Genomic DNA, 17,914 nt, shown 5'->3' on the forward strand with positions numbered 1-17,914 from the left:
CAAAAAGCGGGCATGTGAATGGTACGTAACGTAGAGCACGAATCAGATGAGAGCGGAAACGACGCATGAAACGGAAGCAGATGGTACGCCTCCTAATGGTTCCGGCACACTGAACGCGGAAATGCTTGCCGCGCGGCAAAATGTGACGCGGTAGCCAATAAGTTTACAGCTCCTAACATGTTCATTGGTTACCGCGTCGCATTTTGCCGCGCGGTAAGCTTTTCCGCGTCCAATGTGCAGCCGTCCGAGCCATAAGACTCGGGTCATAGCGATGACACCGAGAAAGCGCGGCTGTGGGAAAGCGGCACGAGGCCGCTAAGGATGGAAGGGGGAGGAAAGGATATTGGGGATATCCTTGCGCTTGCGTGTCAGCCATAAACGAAAATTGCAAGTTGGATGCTTTATTGCTTAATGTGGGATCGAATAATGATAAAATCGGAATACAATGCACCGGCCACTTTGAACCGGGCAAGTAGAATAAAAAAAGATGATGCAATAAAAATGAAGATGGCTAGACGTCCCCTCAAACACCGAGTGCCTGCGACTACGACGCTTCCGCGCCGTATGGACGCACGTCCAGACGAATGAAGAAATTATCAGTATAGAGATGCAATGCACTATTGAAGGCCGGTCAGACGGCCAGCCACGCTTTTCAAAAATATAATCGAGGTGACGTAGCACCCGAGACGAGAGAAAACACGTCCGATCCGCTCGAGTGGTCTCACGAGACTGTATAAAAAAAAAAAGTAACGATACAAGATACATAACAGGGTCAATTTCGTTACTTGTTACTAAAGAAAATATAATATTTTTTGTCACTAATTAAAAAAAGTAACGGCGTTACCAAATCGTTATCACAAAAAAGCAACGAAAATGTAACGTCGTTATGAGTAACGCGTTACTTTCCAACCCTGATAATCAGCGATCTCACAAACCATTATATGCAAATGATTTAGAGTCCGACCGAAACTTTTACCGAAACTGAAAACGAACATTCATTACGTGTCAGTTTCAATTGAAACTATATAGCTCTTCTTCATAAATATTAATTTTAATATGTATAATTATTGTTTCAATAATTAAATTATGATGTTTATTAAGAAGAAGTACTTATATTCTTTGGCCAAAATTGACAAACAACCGAAATTTCGGTTTTCGATTTCGACCGAAATTTAATTATTGTTTCAATAATTATGATATTTATGAAGAAAAAGTGTATGATATATGAACATGTCTATACATATGGCCTTTATATAGGATTCTTATTTTTTAATTTTGGTTTCGGTTGAAATTGACATATAGCCGAGTATTTTGGTTCAGTTTCAGCAAACGTTTCGGTCGGACTTTATATAGATGATTATATAGATGATTATTCAATTTACATATGCGGTTCTTAAAAGAGTTATATTTACCTACGGATTTAAATTCCCCTTTTTTCAATCATAGGCCGGTTCATAGTCAGTTCTTATATTCAAGATCGTTTTGAGTTCAGCCTTGAGGTGTCATGAACCAATAGAGCCGCATTAGCGTATTAAGACATTACTTAAGATGGTTTTGAAATAAGAACCGACTATGAATATCGGCCATAGTTATTATTTCCTGCATAAAACGGCCAATACAATAGATTATTTTTATAGATTTGCGTCACTGAAAACAAATTCGTAAATAAAATTGCTCCATCACATCACATTTTTAAGATTTTACCTTAAAGATGTACAAAAATGCTATTTTCAGCACCTTTATTTTAAGATTAATTTTTTTAAAAACATAATAGAAATTTCATTTACGGATTCATTATCAGCGATAAAAAATCTGTAAGAATGACTTTGTCCCGTTCGTGGTCTAGAAAAAAAGTTTAAATTTGTTGGTCAGCAATATTATTAGAAATTAATATATAATAACTAAGTACCGTCAGAATCGCTTTTATGTTCTAATTGTAATATAATTGATGCAGCATTTTAATCTAAAGAAAGAATTATTTTATTTAACTTCTAACAAAATAGAACACTTTAAATATATTTCCCCAATTAAAATTCTTCTCCGTTTGTTGCACAGATTGCTTATTTGCTCCTTCTGATACGCGTTTCTGTATTTTTGTTATTTATATAGATACTTACATATTCTAATATCATGGTCATGGGATCAACGATGTAAATCACATATGTCAAGGAGCTACATCCAATGCCTATTATGAATAAGATGATGCATTCTACAAAAAGAAACTTTTTTGAATAATTTATCACGACTTACTACGTTTTATTACTATAATATCGCAATTAAAATATATTATGTATTTAACTATAACTTTAAATATTTGAGAGTTAATATCATAGCGCCTCTTTTATACGTCTCGAATGCGTAATAATATATTCACTATAATTAATGAAATAGCTGTTTTATTTAGTTTTTATGTATATTGTTTTTATGTATATTGTTTGTAAATTTGTCTTTTCGAAAGTATAAATTGAAATTTATTATCTTGTTTCTATTATCTTGCATTTTATTATCTTATTTTATTCAAAATCTCTTTTTATATGTAATTTTTATTGTTGATTTTACATGTGTGTGTATTATTATAATATATACGCATAATGTATATTTAAATGGATGTGAAAAATGTTTTAAAAAAAAGAGTTGTATGGTCTGAAAAGAGAGATAACAGTAAAATCCACTTTCGAAAAAAATCGTTTAGGCCATATTAATATTTAATTTTTCTAAATCGAATTTTATAATTTCGTTTCCCTTTTCAAATCGTACAACCTTTTTTTAAGAAACTTTTTCTTAACCCTTTATGGTCACATTGGGTCAAAATGACCTGAGCATTTTGTGAAAAATTTAATTTTAACACTAAAGAAAAAAATCGCAAACATGTATTAGAATTTAGTGTAAAAGGCGATATGTATATGTAACTTTCACGCTAAATTCTAATACATGTTTACGATTTTTTTTAGTGTTAAAATTAAATTTTTCACAAAAACGCCACTGTTACATTTTCTTAAAGGATGAAATTATATACGATACTGTATTATTTTTAAATCATTGCAACTAATACTGTCGATTTGGTAACACTTTAAAGATGGGTCGGGTCATTTTAATCCAGAGTAACCATCGTGTAGCTTTTTAAAAGTGTGACCACGAAGGGTTAAGGAAAGTTAAAATAAGACACTCTGTATATTAATCGTTCCGGTCTGGTCGTCTCTATTTGATCTAAAATATAATTTATTTCCTTACTAATATTCTATTTGAAAGGAAACTTTCTTCTTTGGTATTTAATGACTTCATTCATTAATATGAGATTCTTTTTCTGTGAAATTTTTTTATTTTTTATTTTTTAAAGTTTTTCAATTTTATTAATCCAATTAATTGTACATTATGATAACAGAAACCAGCAGAGTTAAACATCAGCTAAATTGTGATGTATCTTTGATTTATAACTCTACTCATAATATGTCTATTACATACACGTTATAAATTATTTACAATCACTTCTACTTTTTCAAAAGATTGACCAACAGAGAAAGATTTCAAGAGCATCTTGTCATATGTATCTATTAATTCATAACAGCGAAATGATGTATATCTAAAACGTCGCGCATTATTGTAGATTAATAGTATAGTTTACACCAATATAAATAATATTATATCATCTCAATAAAATTATATATAAATTATAAGTAAATCCTAAATAGTTGTGATCGATAATTTTTTGTTATTGATGATTGAAATATAAGGCAATTATAAGGTAAAAGGATATTTGTAATAAGCTGATATTTTTTTTGCACAAGCAAAAAAAATCGCACAATTCATCCTGGAACGTGGATTATAAATCCCCCGAGCATATGACTCACAACAGAATAAAGTAAATGCACTTATAAAGTTCCTGCATTATTGTGCATATTTTCAGTAAACCAACCAATAAATGTAGGAGTTAAAAGATATTTGGCATTTCTACCAAATCTTTATTTACTATTACTTTATTTCACGCTTCCAATATGTGTCATAAAGCAATGTTTCCTTCAGTACATATTGATTTATCATTCATTTTAGACTTCATCTAACCTTGTGTAAAAAAAGGCGAATTATTTGAGTGAAATTCGGCGTTAGTGTTAAATATAGATACCGTCGTTCTTCGTGTGGTTATGTGCATATTCGTGTGTGACTTATTGACCATACACAACGATTCTTTCGAAACTTTTATTTTTAAGGATAATGATTTGTCAATAAGAATTCAATGTTCTAGATCGTTTAATAAATTTCCCTGAATAAATTCGTAAAATTACTTACTCGTCAAGAAAAAAAGAACAGTAAAAAATCTATATCTCTGGGGGGTACGTATTCTTAAAAAATATCTTATACGAAAACGTACGAAAATATTATAGTGTTGTATATATATATATATATATGTATCAGAGCTGTCCAAGATCGGTATTTTTTGGCTTGAAATTGAAATGTGTCTGTTATTGAGTATTGATATATTAGCGTCATGGTGTAATGGCGAGCTACTGAACAAATAATTCTATAAGTAATTATTAAGATTTGTTATATAAGCGGAGATAATAAGAGAGGCCACAATATGTACACTGGCCATAATACCACCTTCTCTTCTACATATTCAAACAGTGTTGATAACAATATATAGCAAACGAAAATTTATAATGTACATCAGAGCTGTCCAAAGTCGGTGTTTTTTGGCTTGAAATTGAAATGTGTCGGTATTCACGCTCATTACCATTCCTACTCCTCCCTTCATTGCTGTTTTGTCATAGCGCGCGATGCTCGGTCTCAGGGACGACACTTGTTTGAAATCATTAAAAATTTTTAACCTATGTCTTTCACTATGTTTAAAAGTATTTCTATATTTCATATCAAAATAATTATTTGATAATCGGTTGTAGCTCTATTGTTAATCTATAGTTTATATTACGTGTATTATTTTTAGTACTGAGATTTTTAGTACTGAACAGCTTATATGCAGAAGGTATGTGAATGTATATACATCATTTGTATACATTTTAAAATGTTTTACTTTTTTGTTAATTTTGTAACCAAATACTGTATTCTAAACAAAATTAATATTTTAAGGTTATTTTTATAGAAGGCCACATTATCACCCATTTTTTTCTTCGAGTCATTATGCAGTATTGCACATTTTTGTTAATAGTATCCTAAGTAATAAATATTTCGTAACTTTGAGTCCAGAATCGATTCAACAACATTTTAACGAATGTAATTGTCAAGTTTTAAACTTAAATATTGATTATTAACGAAGTTATTGTATAAAATGTAACTGAGGTGCCATAATACCACCTTCTCCTTTATATAAATTTACACAAAATATTTTTTTCATCAGTGCGCTTCTCGTTCTGATGAAGTGAACGGCAAGGTTCACGAAACATTGGTTAGCAATAGATAGAAACACGGTGTGATAATAGTGACATAGTGATAACCCGCAAACCTTTTGGTATCTTTACCAAAATATTATTAAGCACTTAGATCTAAGCACTAGCTCAGATCAAATAAAGCATTTTGCTACATAATAAAATGTAATTTGTTATAAAAATTGAAAACCAAAAATAATTACTCAAAATGTTTTCACATGTTATATCATGCAATAATTGTTTATTTATTGACATCATTAGTCAGCAATCTATTAAATATAGACTAATTAACTATTTATAATATATTACGTCATCCCTGATGAAAATAAAAATCAGAGCGTAAATCGGTTTTAACAGAGGGAGAGTAACAGAAGCGTAAACGAAACTTTTAGGAGGCGAAAATTGGAACAATGAAATGTAAAAGAAGCATTTACCCTTCTTTTATATTTTGATGTTTCAATTTTCGCTTTCTAGAAGTTTCGTTTATGTTTCTGTTACTCTCCCATATTACATTCGACTTACGCTCTGATTTTTATTTTCATCAGAAATATTGTTAATACTCTGTTATTTTTAAAATAAATTATATACTTTTTTCTGCGTATTGATATACTTATTATTTTTATTTATTTTTATTCTTATGCATTATTTTAAATTTTTATAATCTTATTGTTAGAAAATATTGATAAATTTAGAAGTGTATAAAAATTTTTTAATATTTTTATAAATTTTAAAATGATTTTTAGTTATATGACTAATTATTCTAGTTATTAATATAAACATTATTATAATTTACTGTATGTAATTAGTAGGGCAATCAAAAAAATCCCTTTTTAAGCGCTTAAAATATGCTCTGTGAAATTGAAAAAATGCTCTAAAGAAAAGAATATATGTATAATATTTAAAAATTATTTTTTATCGCAAAAGTTTTCAAATTATTAATTGAGTTTTTTACTTATAATAACAAAGTAAATATGAATTTGATAAAATTTGTTTAAATTTTTAAAAAATTTAATTAGTCTTACGGGACATTAAAATTAAACAAATACATATTATTTATTATAGTAACTCTAGGGAGAAAGAATCTTTGATGTTATGTATTGTATGATATAGAAATATAGAAGATTAAACGTAAAAAGCGCGAAATCTTTTTCTCCTTGTAATTTCTCTAACATCACTGCGCACTAATGCATCGCGGCGTATGGGAATCATTCATCTAATCAATTCTTTTTTCAAAAATATAAAATATGTTGTAACATATTTCTGATTGAGAAAAACTTATCTTAGAAATCCTATTTAATATTAGATCGGAGAAAAACTAATCATAAACTTAAATTAGAAAACGACGTAAAATATACAATAAAAATAGATAAAATGTGTAAATATTGTGCATGTGTGGGAGAAATATGCAAAAATATGCTTCTATATGTGAAATATGTAAAAATATGCTCTTATGTATGAAATATGAAAAATATGCTGTAACATATACGGCTCAAAATGCATAACTTTTTATGAAACAAATTTGTATTTAATTTATTTCTTTATTAGTCAAATAAAAAAAAACATGCCCTATACATATTTTGGTTGCCCTAGTAATTAGCAATTGCAGCATATGTACTATCGTTTTATTGTTATTTAGACTAATTAGTTAAACTAATTGAAATAATTTGAATTTATTACTACGCTTATGAACGAGAAGTGTTCAATACCATATCAAACCGAATTCCGCTTGAATAATTCATTTTCTTTCATACGAGATTGGGCGAAGTCGAAAGTGAATGGTAAATAATTAGCACTACGAATTCAATAAAATTTGTTATATATATATGCTTAATAGTTAATCACGTGTCAATGTCTATCTAAAAGTAAACTACTTGGAATTTTTTAAATAATCATGAAAATATATACATATTAGTGAACGTATTGTATAATGTTGAAGGTAAAAAAAATAAGGATTGTATGCCTTGCATCCAAGATATTGGAAGTAATCTTTTAAAGAAGTTTTTCTCTTTTTGTCATTTGTAGCTAAAATTACAAAATATACAACATTTTTATAGATATGACATTTTAGGATTTTCTCCGTTTAGATAAAAACGTTAATTTTAATGATACAAATTTTTAATTATGATAAAAAATTAATTTCTTAGCTTTAAATAAGTAAATAAGAAATTGTTTCCTCTTTTAAAAATCTAAAAAAATTCTCAAAAGTACTCTAATATATATAGAGTAGGTATACCATAATATGAAAAATATACTATAAAAGGATACTTTGGAAATGTAATGGAATCGGTGGAACGTATACAAGTATGGCGTATTGCAAATATCCTCTTACTCTTATCTTTCCGAAAATCATGTATATATATATATATATATAAAAGTATATATTTAATTTACCAAATCAACAAAATATTCTCTTGAACTTTGAACTACTATCAATGACAAATTGTAGTTTAAAGCATTCTACATATTTTCAACATTAATCATTGCTTTGATAAATAAAACAGACAAATTGCGGAATTTTCCAAAACTTTAAATAAAAATTCAAAATTTTCAAGAAAAAGTGAAGTAAATTTAGGAAAAACAATTTATACTTCCAAAATTTTTAGAAGAATGTTTCAACAACGAACTTTCAAATCGATAAATTATTATAGAGGAAAAGGCATTTTGTTTGTTAAATGATTTTAATTATGTTCTACGCATACGTCATAAAGAAAGCCAATTATTTATAATAATGCTACTTCAGATAGACAACATAAGATAATTTATTCGACTGACTGGGAGAAATAAATTGGATTACATAAAACATATTAAAAGCCATCTTGGAATAAATTTTGAAACTTTACTTACTGAGGAAAAAATTACTCGCCATATTTTTGCATATACATTTGTTGCTGATCTGATAAAATTTTTTACACATATAATTATAAACTTGATTTTCTTGAAAATCGTAGCATAGAAATCATAGCAGTAAGAATGGCAGCTGCATTTAATAGAATATGAATATGTAATGCATTGAATATGTAATCTGCACTGAACACATTTTTCCTGTGAACAAATGTCTCGAAAGATCATAGCTTATCTTGACTTACATCATACGTTATCTACAGTATAAAGTAAAAAGAAAGATTAATCGAGGTTAATTATTCATCAAGTTCTCATTCGAAATTTTCAATTTCATCAAACAATGATTATCGCGGAGGTTCAAATGACATACCAAAGTCTTTTTTGTAGATCGATGCAGAAGAACAAATACGATATTTATGTAAATAATATGATATGAATAATATTTATGTAAAATTTATGTAAAATTAATTTTTTTTATTATTATTTCCATTATTTATCTTTATACAGCAGTAACGAGTTTATTATATTAAAATGTATCCATTTATATTCCGTTATTTCATAATTATATTGTCAAATAACGGAATTTAAATTCAATTTCTACGTTATTTGCATATATTAATCCTAATTCGTATACATAATGATTTTTTGGTTCTTTACTACACACAATGTATCATTCGCGTCCCGGATTAATTAATTTTTTTATCACTTCAATAAATATACAAAGATTATTAAGTGATTCTTACATCTTTAAAAAGTATTGTAAGATTATATATTTAAAAAGTTATATATAAATGTTATAGCTAATTACTTGATGCTCTTAGTTTTTTCGAAGAAAAAAATGTAGATACACGATACGAATAACCCAATTGTGTGTACTAAGGATAAAAATCTATACAAATTGTGCAATGTATTAAATATATTTATATAAAGATATGTATTAAATATTCTAAATTTCTTTATAATTAAATAACAATAGTTATCACCATTGAACGACTGGGGTTCATGCGTCTACGAGTTGCAAATTAAAGAATTACTCACTTTTAAATTGCTGTAACGCGATCGCGGATTTCATGGCTGTGACCCGATTCTTTTCGTTGTAAGTTTTTCTCTTCGTCACCTTGACTGTAGAATCCTGAAAGGAATACAGAATCATCCGATTATTAAATAAATCGAGAGTACAATTACGAGTAATGAACCAAGGTTAACAATATCAATTATATACAAGGTAACTCTCAGACTGATTGAATATGTTCATTTACGACATATTGTCAAATCTATCTGTATTCTTTGCTTTCTTAAGGTCAGTACTTTAAAGAATAATCTTTAGGAAAAACCGAGAGGTAATAATTATTTACAAGTTGCTCTTTCGCATATTAAATTTGTGGTTTAACATTTTATTGCATTTTTAATTATAATATTTATTAAATAATAGTATAAATTATTAATATGGCTCAATCAGAATAAATCAATAAATAAAAGAAGGGCTACGAGCCAGTTACAATATAAAGAATATTTAATATTCATACAAACGTTTCGATGCCGATCGGGTCATTTTCAATGTAAACACAAATAACATTACATAAATTGTCGGAGTTTGTACGAATATTAAATATTGTTTATATTGTAACTGGCTCGTAACCTTTCTTTTATTTATTGATTAAATAATAGTATTATTTCTTGACGCTTTTGAGGCTTTCACGGATATTTTTTTCAAATACCAGAAGGTTTGCGAGTCATCACCGTGTCTTTATTCGGATAAACTCATTAATGGTCATTAATTGCAAATGCCAACATTTCGTGAATTTTGCTCTTTACTTCATCAGAGTGAGGAGCAGACTGATCTTTAATAGTATTATTTGTTAGTATTTGTATATAGAAAGATTAAAAATCATAGTATTAGAACATAATATTATAATATGCGATTCTTTTATTATTTAATGATTCGTTTTGATTATAAAACTAAACTGATTATACTAAACTGATTTCATAAACAGTTCTTAATCAAGTTTTGATGGATTCAATTTGATCATTCTTTATCCCAATCGCATGAACATATAACAGTGCAATACCGTTTGTTTGCGGTACAAGTAAATTTAATGCTATTCACTACAAGTTTACCGATGCCATTAACACTTTACTTATATTTGCATGACGACCACAGTTATTTCCTTCCCAGTAAAGTCCATGGACACTTTCCTCTGCTATTCTCCCTGTCGTATTGACTCACGGGACAAAGAGATTACTTCTTAGATTACTTTCTATAATATCGCGTATTATAGAAAGAATTATAAAGATATAAAAACAACAATATTACTTAATATCATCTTGATTACTCAAATTCATATCTTTTATTAGAAACATAAATACATATTTTTATAAGTTATCTATATTTAACATTATCTAATTTATCTTAAAAATTGTATAATTTAATAGCAATGTCTTAAACAAATGTTTTAAACAAATCCATTGTTTAAAATTTTAGAAATAAATTATTTTACAATAATAAATAATTTTAGAAATAATTTTATATCCGCTCACGAAAGTGGGAGATATATTTGCAGTTTATTCCTAACTTAAAATAAAATCAAAACAATTAATACTATATCCTAAAATAAGAATTGACAATAATAAATTCAAAGCAAATCATATGCCTCTTTTTACAATAAATTTTCGAAAAATAATTATAGCTGTAAAACACACAATAAAGCACAAAAATATACTGCAATTTATTCAATCGGATTGCTATCACAAAGTGTGCATTGTTTTTTTTCTTTAAACAGCCATTCATTATATTATAAAATTTATCGCATACGTATATGATAGTTCAAAAACAATATACACGGTATCATTCATTAACGTTCATTAATTTATAATTAATTTTAGATAACATAGTTTTAGATAACATCTGATTCACGCTAAAGTTCGCAATTAACAATTGAATGTTTTATACCCCCATGTATTTTATCAATTGAAGGCTACGTTGTTGCGCGTGCGTGCGTGCGTGCGTGCGTGCGTGCGTGCATGCGTGCGTGCGTGTGTGTGTGTATCAACAACCTAAACTCTTTTCTGAATCAATATATTATACTCCGAATAGTAAAACGGAATTTTCCGTATCTTTTTCAGATAAAAATTTATTTTTAGTATAAATCTATATAATTTTCAATGCTTGATGTTTTGATTGATTATATGTTTTTTATTTTCCTTCTACAACCGATTACATTACTATAATTAACAATACTAATTACTAACTATACAGTTTTAATTACTGATTGCGCCTTATTGACTGTTAAGAGCAAAGATCATAAGTCGAATGGAGATAATCCAATCACTCAATGATGCAATTTTTCATGCGATCTTATATTTCAATGCCATCTTATATTTTTAGGCAGACAAACAGAGCATAAATAGCAGATTTTTAATCACGTGTATACATATATAGAGTTAACGTTCCAGATCGTTCTGTACTCGATCGCATTAACTTCGAACTAACATATTACTATCACGCGAATTCTAACTTCTCTCTAATGCAGTTATTTCATATCGATTACTTAATTACGTCTACCTATTTAAGTGCATTTCCACAAATTATATATAGTATTATAGTTATATGTGAATTTTTATAAACAATATCAACGCTTTTAATTAATAAATCGCATACAAAAATAATATCAATGTAAAATCAATAAACTATGATAACTTTAATACTAAAATAAAGATATGAAAAATCATGTGATATTAGTATCTACAAATTATAAATTTTGTATGGTTTTACGCATTAAAACAGCATAATTACCAGCAATCCACAATCAATTTTTTATTGAGATCGATTAATATTCTTACTTTAAAAACAACGTAAAATTATTTCATTATAAAGTAATCATAGAAAATAATGATCACAATTTCTCGATAATCTATACAGATTTGTGATAGCCTTTTTTGATGATTAAGTTTAAATTCCTAATTTTCAAACACAATTTACTTTTGCTAGTATTTCTTCTTTATATAATAATACGAAGAGAGAGAGAGAGAGAGAGAGAGAGAGAGAGATACGTTGCTATCGATTTCAATTCTTTAATCCTTTTTTATCTACTTCCTATAACACACTTTTAAACATAATAGTGTAGAAGTGTAAAACAAGTTTTAAAATAATAAATTTAAAAGTGGGTCTTATTTAGTGCTTGGGCCTTATTCGGCTTAGGTATCTTATATATTTTTCATTACTATATAATAGTACTGACTTAATATTCACTTATAGTAAATAAATATTTGCTCAATAAAAAAAATAGTTTAATCAAATTAGTTCTTATATCAAATAAATATATATTTGCAGTTAATAATTATTTAATTAGTATTATTCAAACAAACATTCACTAAAATTTAGTACATTTTTAAAATATACTAATTATAAAATTCATGATCACTTATAATATGAAAATAGAGGAAAAAATCAATAAAGTACACATATTTAGCTCTTTTAATATAATAATAATAATTGCTCTAAATAATTAATATAGCGTAATAATTTTAAATTTATACCAAAGTAACTGAAACGTCTTACATTTCGGTGAACTGCTATGAAACTGCTATTATATTATAATAGTATTAGGGGAGATGAGTTATAGGATCACATCAGTCTCTATATGTCTAAACTTAATCAAAGTTAATTCTTCATCAAAGCTAATTTTAGATTGAAGAGTTCCTGTGCGATTTCTGATAAGTCAGTACTGATTACGAAATTTTCCGTATATGTAGAAATTTGACTTCGTGATCTGTCGGTTATGAATCGGTTACAAATCCATCGTTTTCACACGGAGACACAACATTCCCCTACCATTTAATGAAGTTGATAAGAAAAAAAATTAGTCGGTTATTAATAAACATCAAAATGAATGAAACATCACCAAATATATCAAATATTCAACATATTCTAGCGATAACAGCAATCAGAATCACGGGAAGAAACTGTGATAAACTAAATATTTATTTCATAGGAAATAGGCGTGTTTCTTAATCAATATAATATATTTAGATCATTACGCTCATGAAACAATCTGTAAGTTCAATTTTATTTTAATTATCCAACTTAAATCTTAAAAGCATCAATATTTTAATTGTTGAATTTTAATAAATTTAAATCTGCAAGAAAAAGAAGCAAAATACAATCCGACTTCCATAATGACAAAAACTCGTTAAAAATTTGACACATATGCCAAAATTTTTTCAGATTTTTATATAATCCGGAATGATAAAAATTGTTTTGTTTTTTAAAGATCTTTATTATTGACAGAAGAGTTAAAATTCATATGTGTGTGTTGTGTGTATTAATATATAATAGAGGTTTAAATTAAAATAAATTAAATGAAAAATAAAAAAGGAAGAGATATTGTCACTTATATTATAGATTATCATCAATTTCTAGTTAATTCAGTTCTTATTCTATTTTATTTAATATTTTTATGTAATGGCAAAATTTAGACACCTGTTATCTGCTACAAGAAATGCACCTGTTGCCTTCTACAAAGCTAGGAAGCTGAGCGAGACTTCGGTATCTGCACAACGACGAGACGACGCCTTTGCACTCGCTGAAATCGAAAATCACTTTTCACAATTATTTTTGTATGTCTGCGAAGAAAAACTTGATAAATAAATGCCACAAAAGTCAAATGAGAAATCGCACCCTTCGAGATGCCGATCACTTTGAGACTCGAGTGAAAAACGGAGAATGTGAGGCACTTGCCGATTCTACACTCCCTCGGCGAGTTACAGTCTCCCTCTTTCTCAATCGTATGTTTAGTGCGTACGAGACTTACGTGCGGTCCCCTTTATACCGTCGTTCACTTGGGAGTAACCCAGATGACCCTCCTTTTCAGTCCAGTACAGTCTCGAGAAATCGCCTGTATTGCAGTATTTGTATTGATATATTGATAGCTAATCGTTGAATAATATAAATTAAATAAGTAGAAAACATCATATCCGATTAAGGCGAATTTTCATGCCTAATGATAATTTTTTGTCATAGTGAGAATTTATACAATTTCCAGTTCAAGCAAACTGTACGCTAATTATTTGTCGATCTTGAAACACAATTCTAGTGAACACTGAAGCCAGAGTAGTAATTAATATAAATTAAATTTTATACAAAAATATTTCTCTATCAAAAAACAGATTATAACACTGGATCTTTTTTCTTTTTTAGAAATTTATAAAATTAAATTAAAGGTCTTGAATACATATTGTCTATTCCCAATAAACATTATGTTATCAAAAGGAATTTTTCAAGAGCTCATATTTGAAAATAAGATGTTCGACAATACTGTTTTGAAAACAACCCAGGTAGCAACACACGTTATTTTGACGTCAGCTTGCTACCAGGGAACATAATAATATCAATAAGTTAATGTCTAATGCATCGATTTTATAAAAAAAAAGATGTCATTTAAATAACATCTAAAAGAATTTCTAAATCTGACCTTAGAAATAGATATTAAAAAGATAGAGATAGATATTAAGAAAACTCTTTTGTCTTAAGAAATGCTATATTTGAATCACAGATTCAAATATATGAATAAATTCATGAATTTTAAATTAATTTTTGCGTAAAAATTAAACGAAATTATGCTGTCAAAAAGTTCGATTTGCTTTTAAGGTTTTCTATTCCTGCACTCACTGAAGTGGTGGCACACGCGTGTACAATAAGTTAAAGTGAAATAAATATATGTTTATTTCACTTTAACTTATTGCATCGTATGCACCACAGTTTAGAGAGTGCAAGAATAAAAAAACAGATCTAGTGAGTTTTATTTTAAGAACTCAATTAAAAAAATAGTTCTATTAGAACATGGAAAAATCTCATTATAGTGCCTCTTTTATTCTATTCTGTATGGTTCTTACTTACGAGAAATTGCAATTAAATTCGCCGCCTCTATTTAGTAGCGATGCTGCGTAGTAATTTACCAATAGCATTTATAAGTTGATATCATAAAGAGCTCTTTTAGAAGACATCTTACAGAACGATGACTTTTTTATATCTATATTCTAAGAGATTTTAATGAAATCCTTAAAAAGTCACCTTAAAGGATTCTTCTTTCCAGCAAATGTTTACTGAGTTTGATTATTTAAGTACGATCAGAAACTATAATTTACAGTAATATCGTTCTTCGCATTCTTAAGCGAAGAACTGCCTAGATATTGGTTGCAGTGCTGACAGTGCTATCATCGCAGCCAATATAATGGCAAGAATCTAATCCAGCTAGCAATCCAGCAGAAACAAAAGCATTGTGTACCGTCGGCTTTACTGTTAAATATTTCTCATTTTTAGATTTTTTTCTGATTTTTTTGTAATAAAATAACGAGTAAAAAAGGAGAAAATCGTAACTGTCTAAATAAACTTAAAATGATATTAATAAAGAAAGCCTATAATTTATACAATGTGCTTTTTGCTTCTTTTCTTGCCGTTTATCTTGCTTTTTTATTTTATATCTTTATTTCTCATCTTTTGAGATAAAAGTTAAAAAATTTTGAAAAAAGTAAAAACATGCTTATTGATAAAACGATTGCAAAATGAAAAATAGCAAGAAGATAAAAAACACGAAATAGAAAGTAAAAACATCGCAAATTAGCTTGAATAATCAAAAGATAGCGCAAATACAAACAAATACAACAAGTTTTAATAATTATTTAGAATAGGGGAGTCAGCACCGATGACCTTGACCTTGACATATGTTATCAAGGTCGTGACTCTAAGTAACCTCCGACAGGTTTTAACCGTCGCTCGTCCTTCGTTAAAAAGTTATTAACAAAAGAAGTTTAAAAATTAACGTATTATTTCTGCTATACATGTATGATGTTAAGTATTATTCTACACCTTTCCCTGTTCAGAAACGTTAAACTTTTCAATCAAAGTAACTTTCACACCCCCCCTGCACAGGAGCACACGACTTCCATGATTGTACTATTGCTATGATTGTACTGTTGGGGAAAACCTCTACCGACGGGGTGGGTGCGGGAGGGGGGGGCCGTAGGCCCCCCTTGCACCCCCTCCACGTGAAGCGAGGGTTGTGTTTATTTTGATTTTGGAATAATATTAATAATATACTATCACACACAGTATACGTTCAAACCTAGCCACAGTAAGAGTGTTATTATATGTATGTACAATCATGTTGTTTCATGAATTCATTAATTTAACGTATAACTATGACGATTTAATAAATTATTTAAGTGCTAAACTTTTTTTTGTTAATAACTTTTTAACGAAGGACGAGCGACGGTTAAAACCTGTCGGAGGTTACTCAGGGTCACGGCCTTGAAACATATATCAAGGTTAAGGTCATTGGTGCTGACTCCCCTATTCTAAATAATTACCTAAGTTTTAATCAAATTTACTATTATTAAATTAGAAAATATGTAGGTATGTATGTATGTTCAATTATATTGCAGGAAATATAACCACTAAACATGTAATAAATAATTAATTTAAGATGTTCTGGCTACACAGTCTCAGACAAAAGTTACTCAAATTTGAAATTGGTGAAATTCTATACTTTTACAAGTTAAAATATGCGCCGTATCGTATATAGAACCTAAATAATGTGATATTATTAATGAATATATTTGTGTTTTTGTAATCGTCGGTAAAAACCATACTCCAAGAACTCATGCAAAATTAAATTGGATAACTCGTGAACTAGATAGAGAATCGAATTCAAATTTTACGTATGTCTTCAGATAATAAATAGAACCGATTTATTAAATTTTCGAGTTATTATCAATGTTAGAACGTTAGCGCCACAGTACATCCTTAAATAGTTAACAGAATATAAGTAGATTTAGGTTTTGTGTATCAATGAAATTGTAATAATTCCAATAAGAGTCGACACTGGATGAACATGTGTATAAGTGCGTTTATTACATAAGCAAATGGCAAATGGTAAAACCATTTACTTTTATGTCACTTATATAATAAATGCACTCATGCACGTATTCATCTACAGTGTCGGCTTCTACTGGCATTATTACAATTTCATGATTTCAATAATTAATACTTTCTAATATTGTATCAAGTATGTACATTCTAATATTGTATGGTAACTGATTAACAAATCAGTAACAGAGATATATTTTTTATCCCATAATGCTGAAAAATCTGGCGTAAAGCTAAAGGCTGTTCTCGTGTATTAAGATACATTCGTTACGTTCCAATACGTTCTTCAGATATATTATTGTCCAGCAGAAGACACGATGTAACACAATGATCATTTCATCTGCATGTTTATCACTGACAAAATTTGTAATAATTAAAAAGTATCTCTAAATTCTCTATCACCAATTTAACAATGAAAAAAAAATTAATTAAAAAATAAAATTTTATTAATTATTTCCGCTTCTAAATAATTTTGTTGAAAAAATTAATTTCAAATTTGCAAAGAAATTATTGTTAAAAACAACGTGTCAGAAATAAACATTATGGTTAGACGTATAATAATAAATTACTGCAATTATAGATCGAGTCTCATGTAAAATATTATATTAATTATAAGTGTAACTGTGCTGAAAATGATTGTTATTTATGCGGTTTTATAAAAAGATGAAGATAAAAAAAGAAAACATATCTAAGCAGTAAGAATCTTATCTTTAGACTGTACAATGTGAGAAACATTGTTAATAATAGAAATTCAACAGCCTATACCGGTTGA

General features: G+C 28.3%; 1 protein-coding gene across 3 annotated transcripts in view; it reads right to left on the reverse strand.

Annotated features, from left to right (window-relative positions):
- Positions 1 to 13,998, reverse strand: part of LOC108730148 (scavenger receptor class B member 1) — a 28,720-nt gene extending 14,722 nt beyond the window's left edge. The window contains exons 1-4 of one of the 3 annotated variants that reach the window (XM_018459651.1): positions 13,897 to 13,998; positions 13,699 to 13,801; positions 9,258 to 9,351; positions 2,118 to 2,209 (exon numbers count right to left, since the gene is read on the reverse strand). In XM_018459651.1, coding sequence (XP_018315153.1) covers positions 2,118 to 2,209; positions 9,258 to 9,291 — 126 coding nt within the window. In that variant the 5' untranslated portion in view covers positions 9,292 to 9,351; positions 13,699 to 13,801; positions 13,897 to 13,998. Of the gene's footprint in view, positions 1 to 2,117; positions 2,210 to 9,257; positions 9,352 to 13,698 lie in introns of all 3 variants that reach the window. The other 2 variants (XM_018459653.1, XM_018459652.1) reach the window with 2 other exon arrangements.
- Positions 13,999 to 17,914: the final 3,916 nt, after the last annotated feature.

The sequence above is a fragment of the Mycetomoellerius zeteki genome, unplaced genomic scaffold, assembly GCF_001594055.1.
Source record: "Mycetomoellerius zeteki isolate Tzet28-1 unplaced genomic scaffold, Tzet1.0 scaffold85, whole genome shotgun sequence".
Lineage (NCBI taxonomy): Eukaryota > Metazoa > Arthropoda > Insecta > Hymenoptera > Formicidae > Mycetomoellerius > Mycetomoellerius zeteki.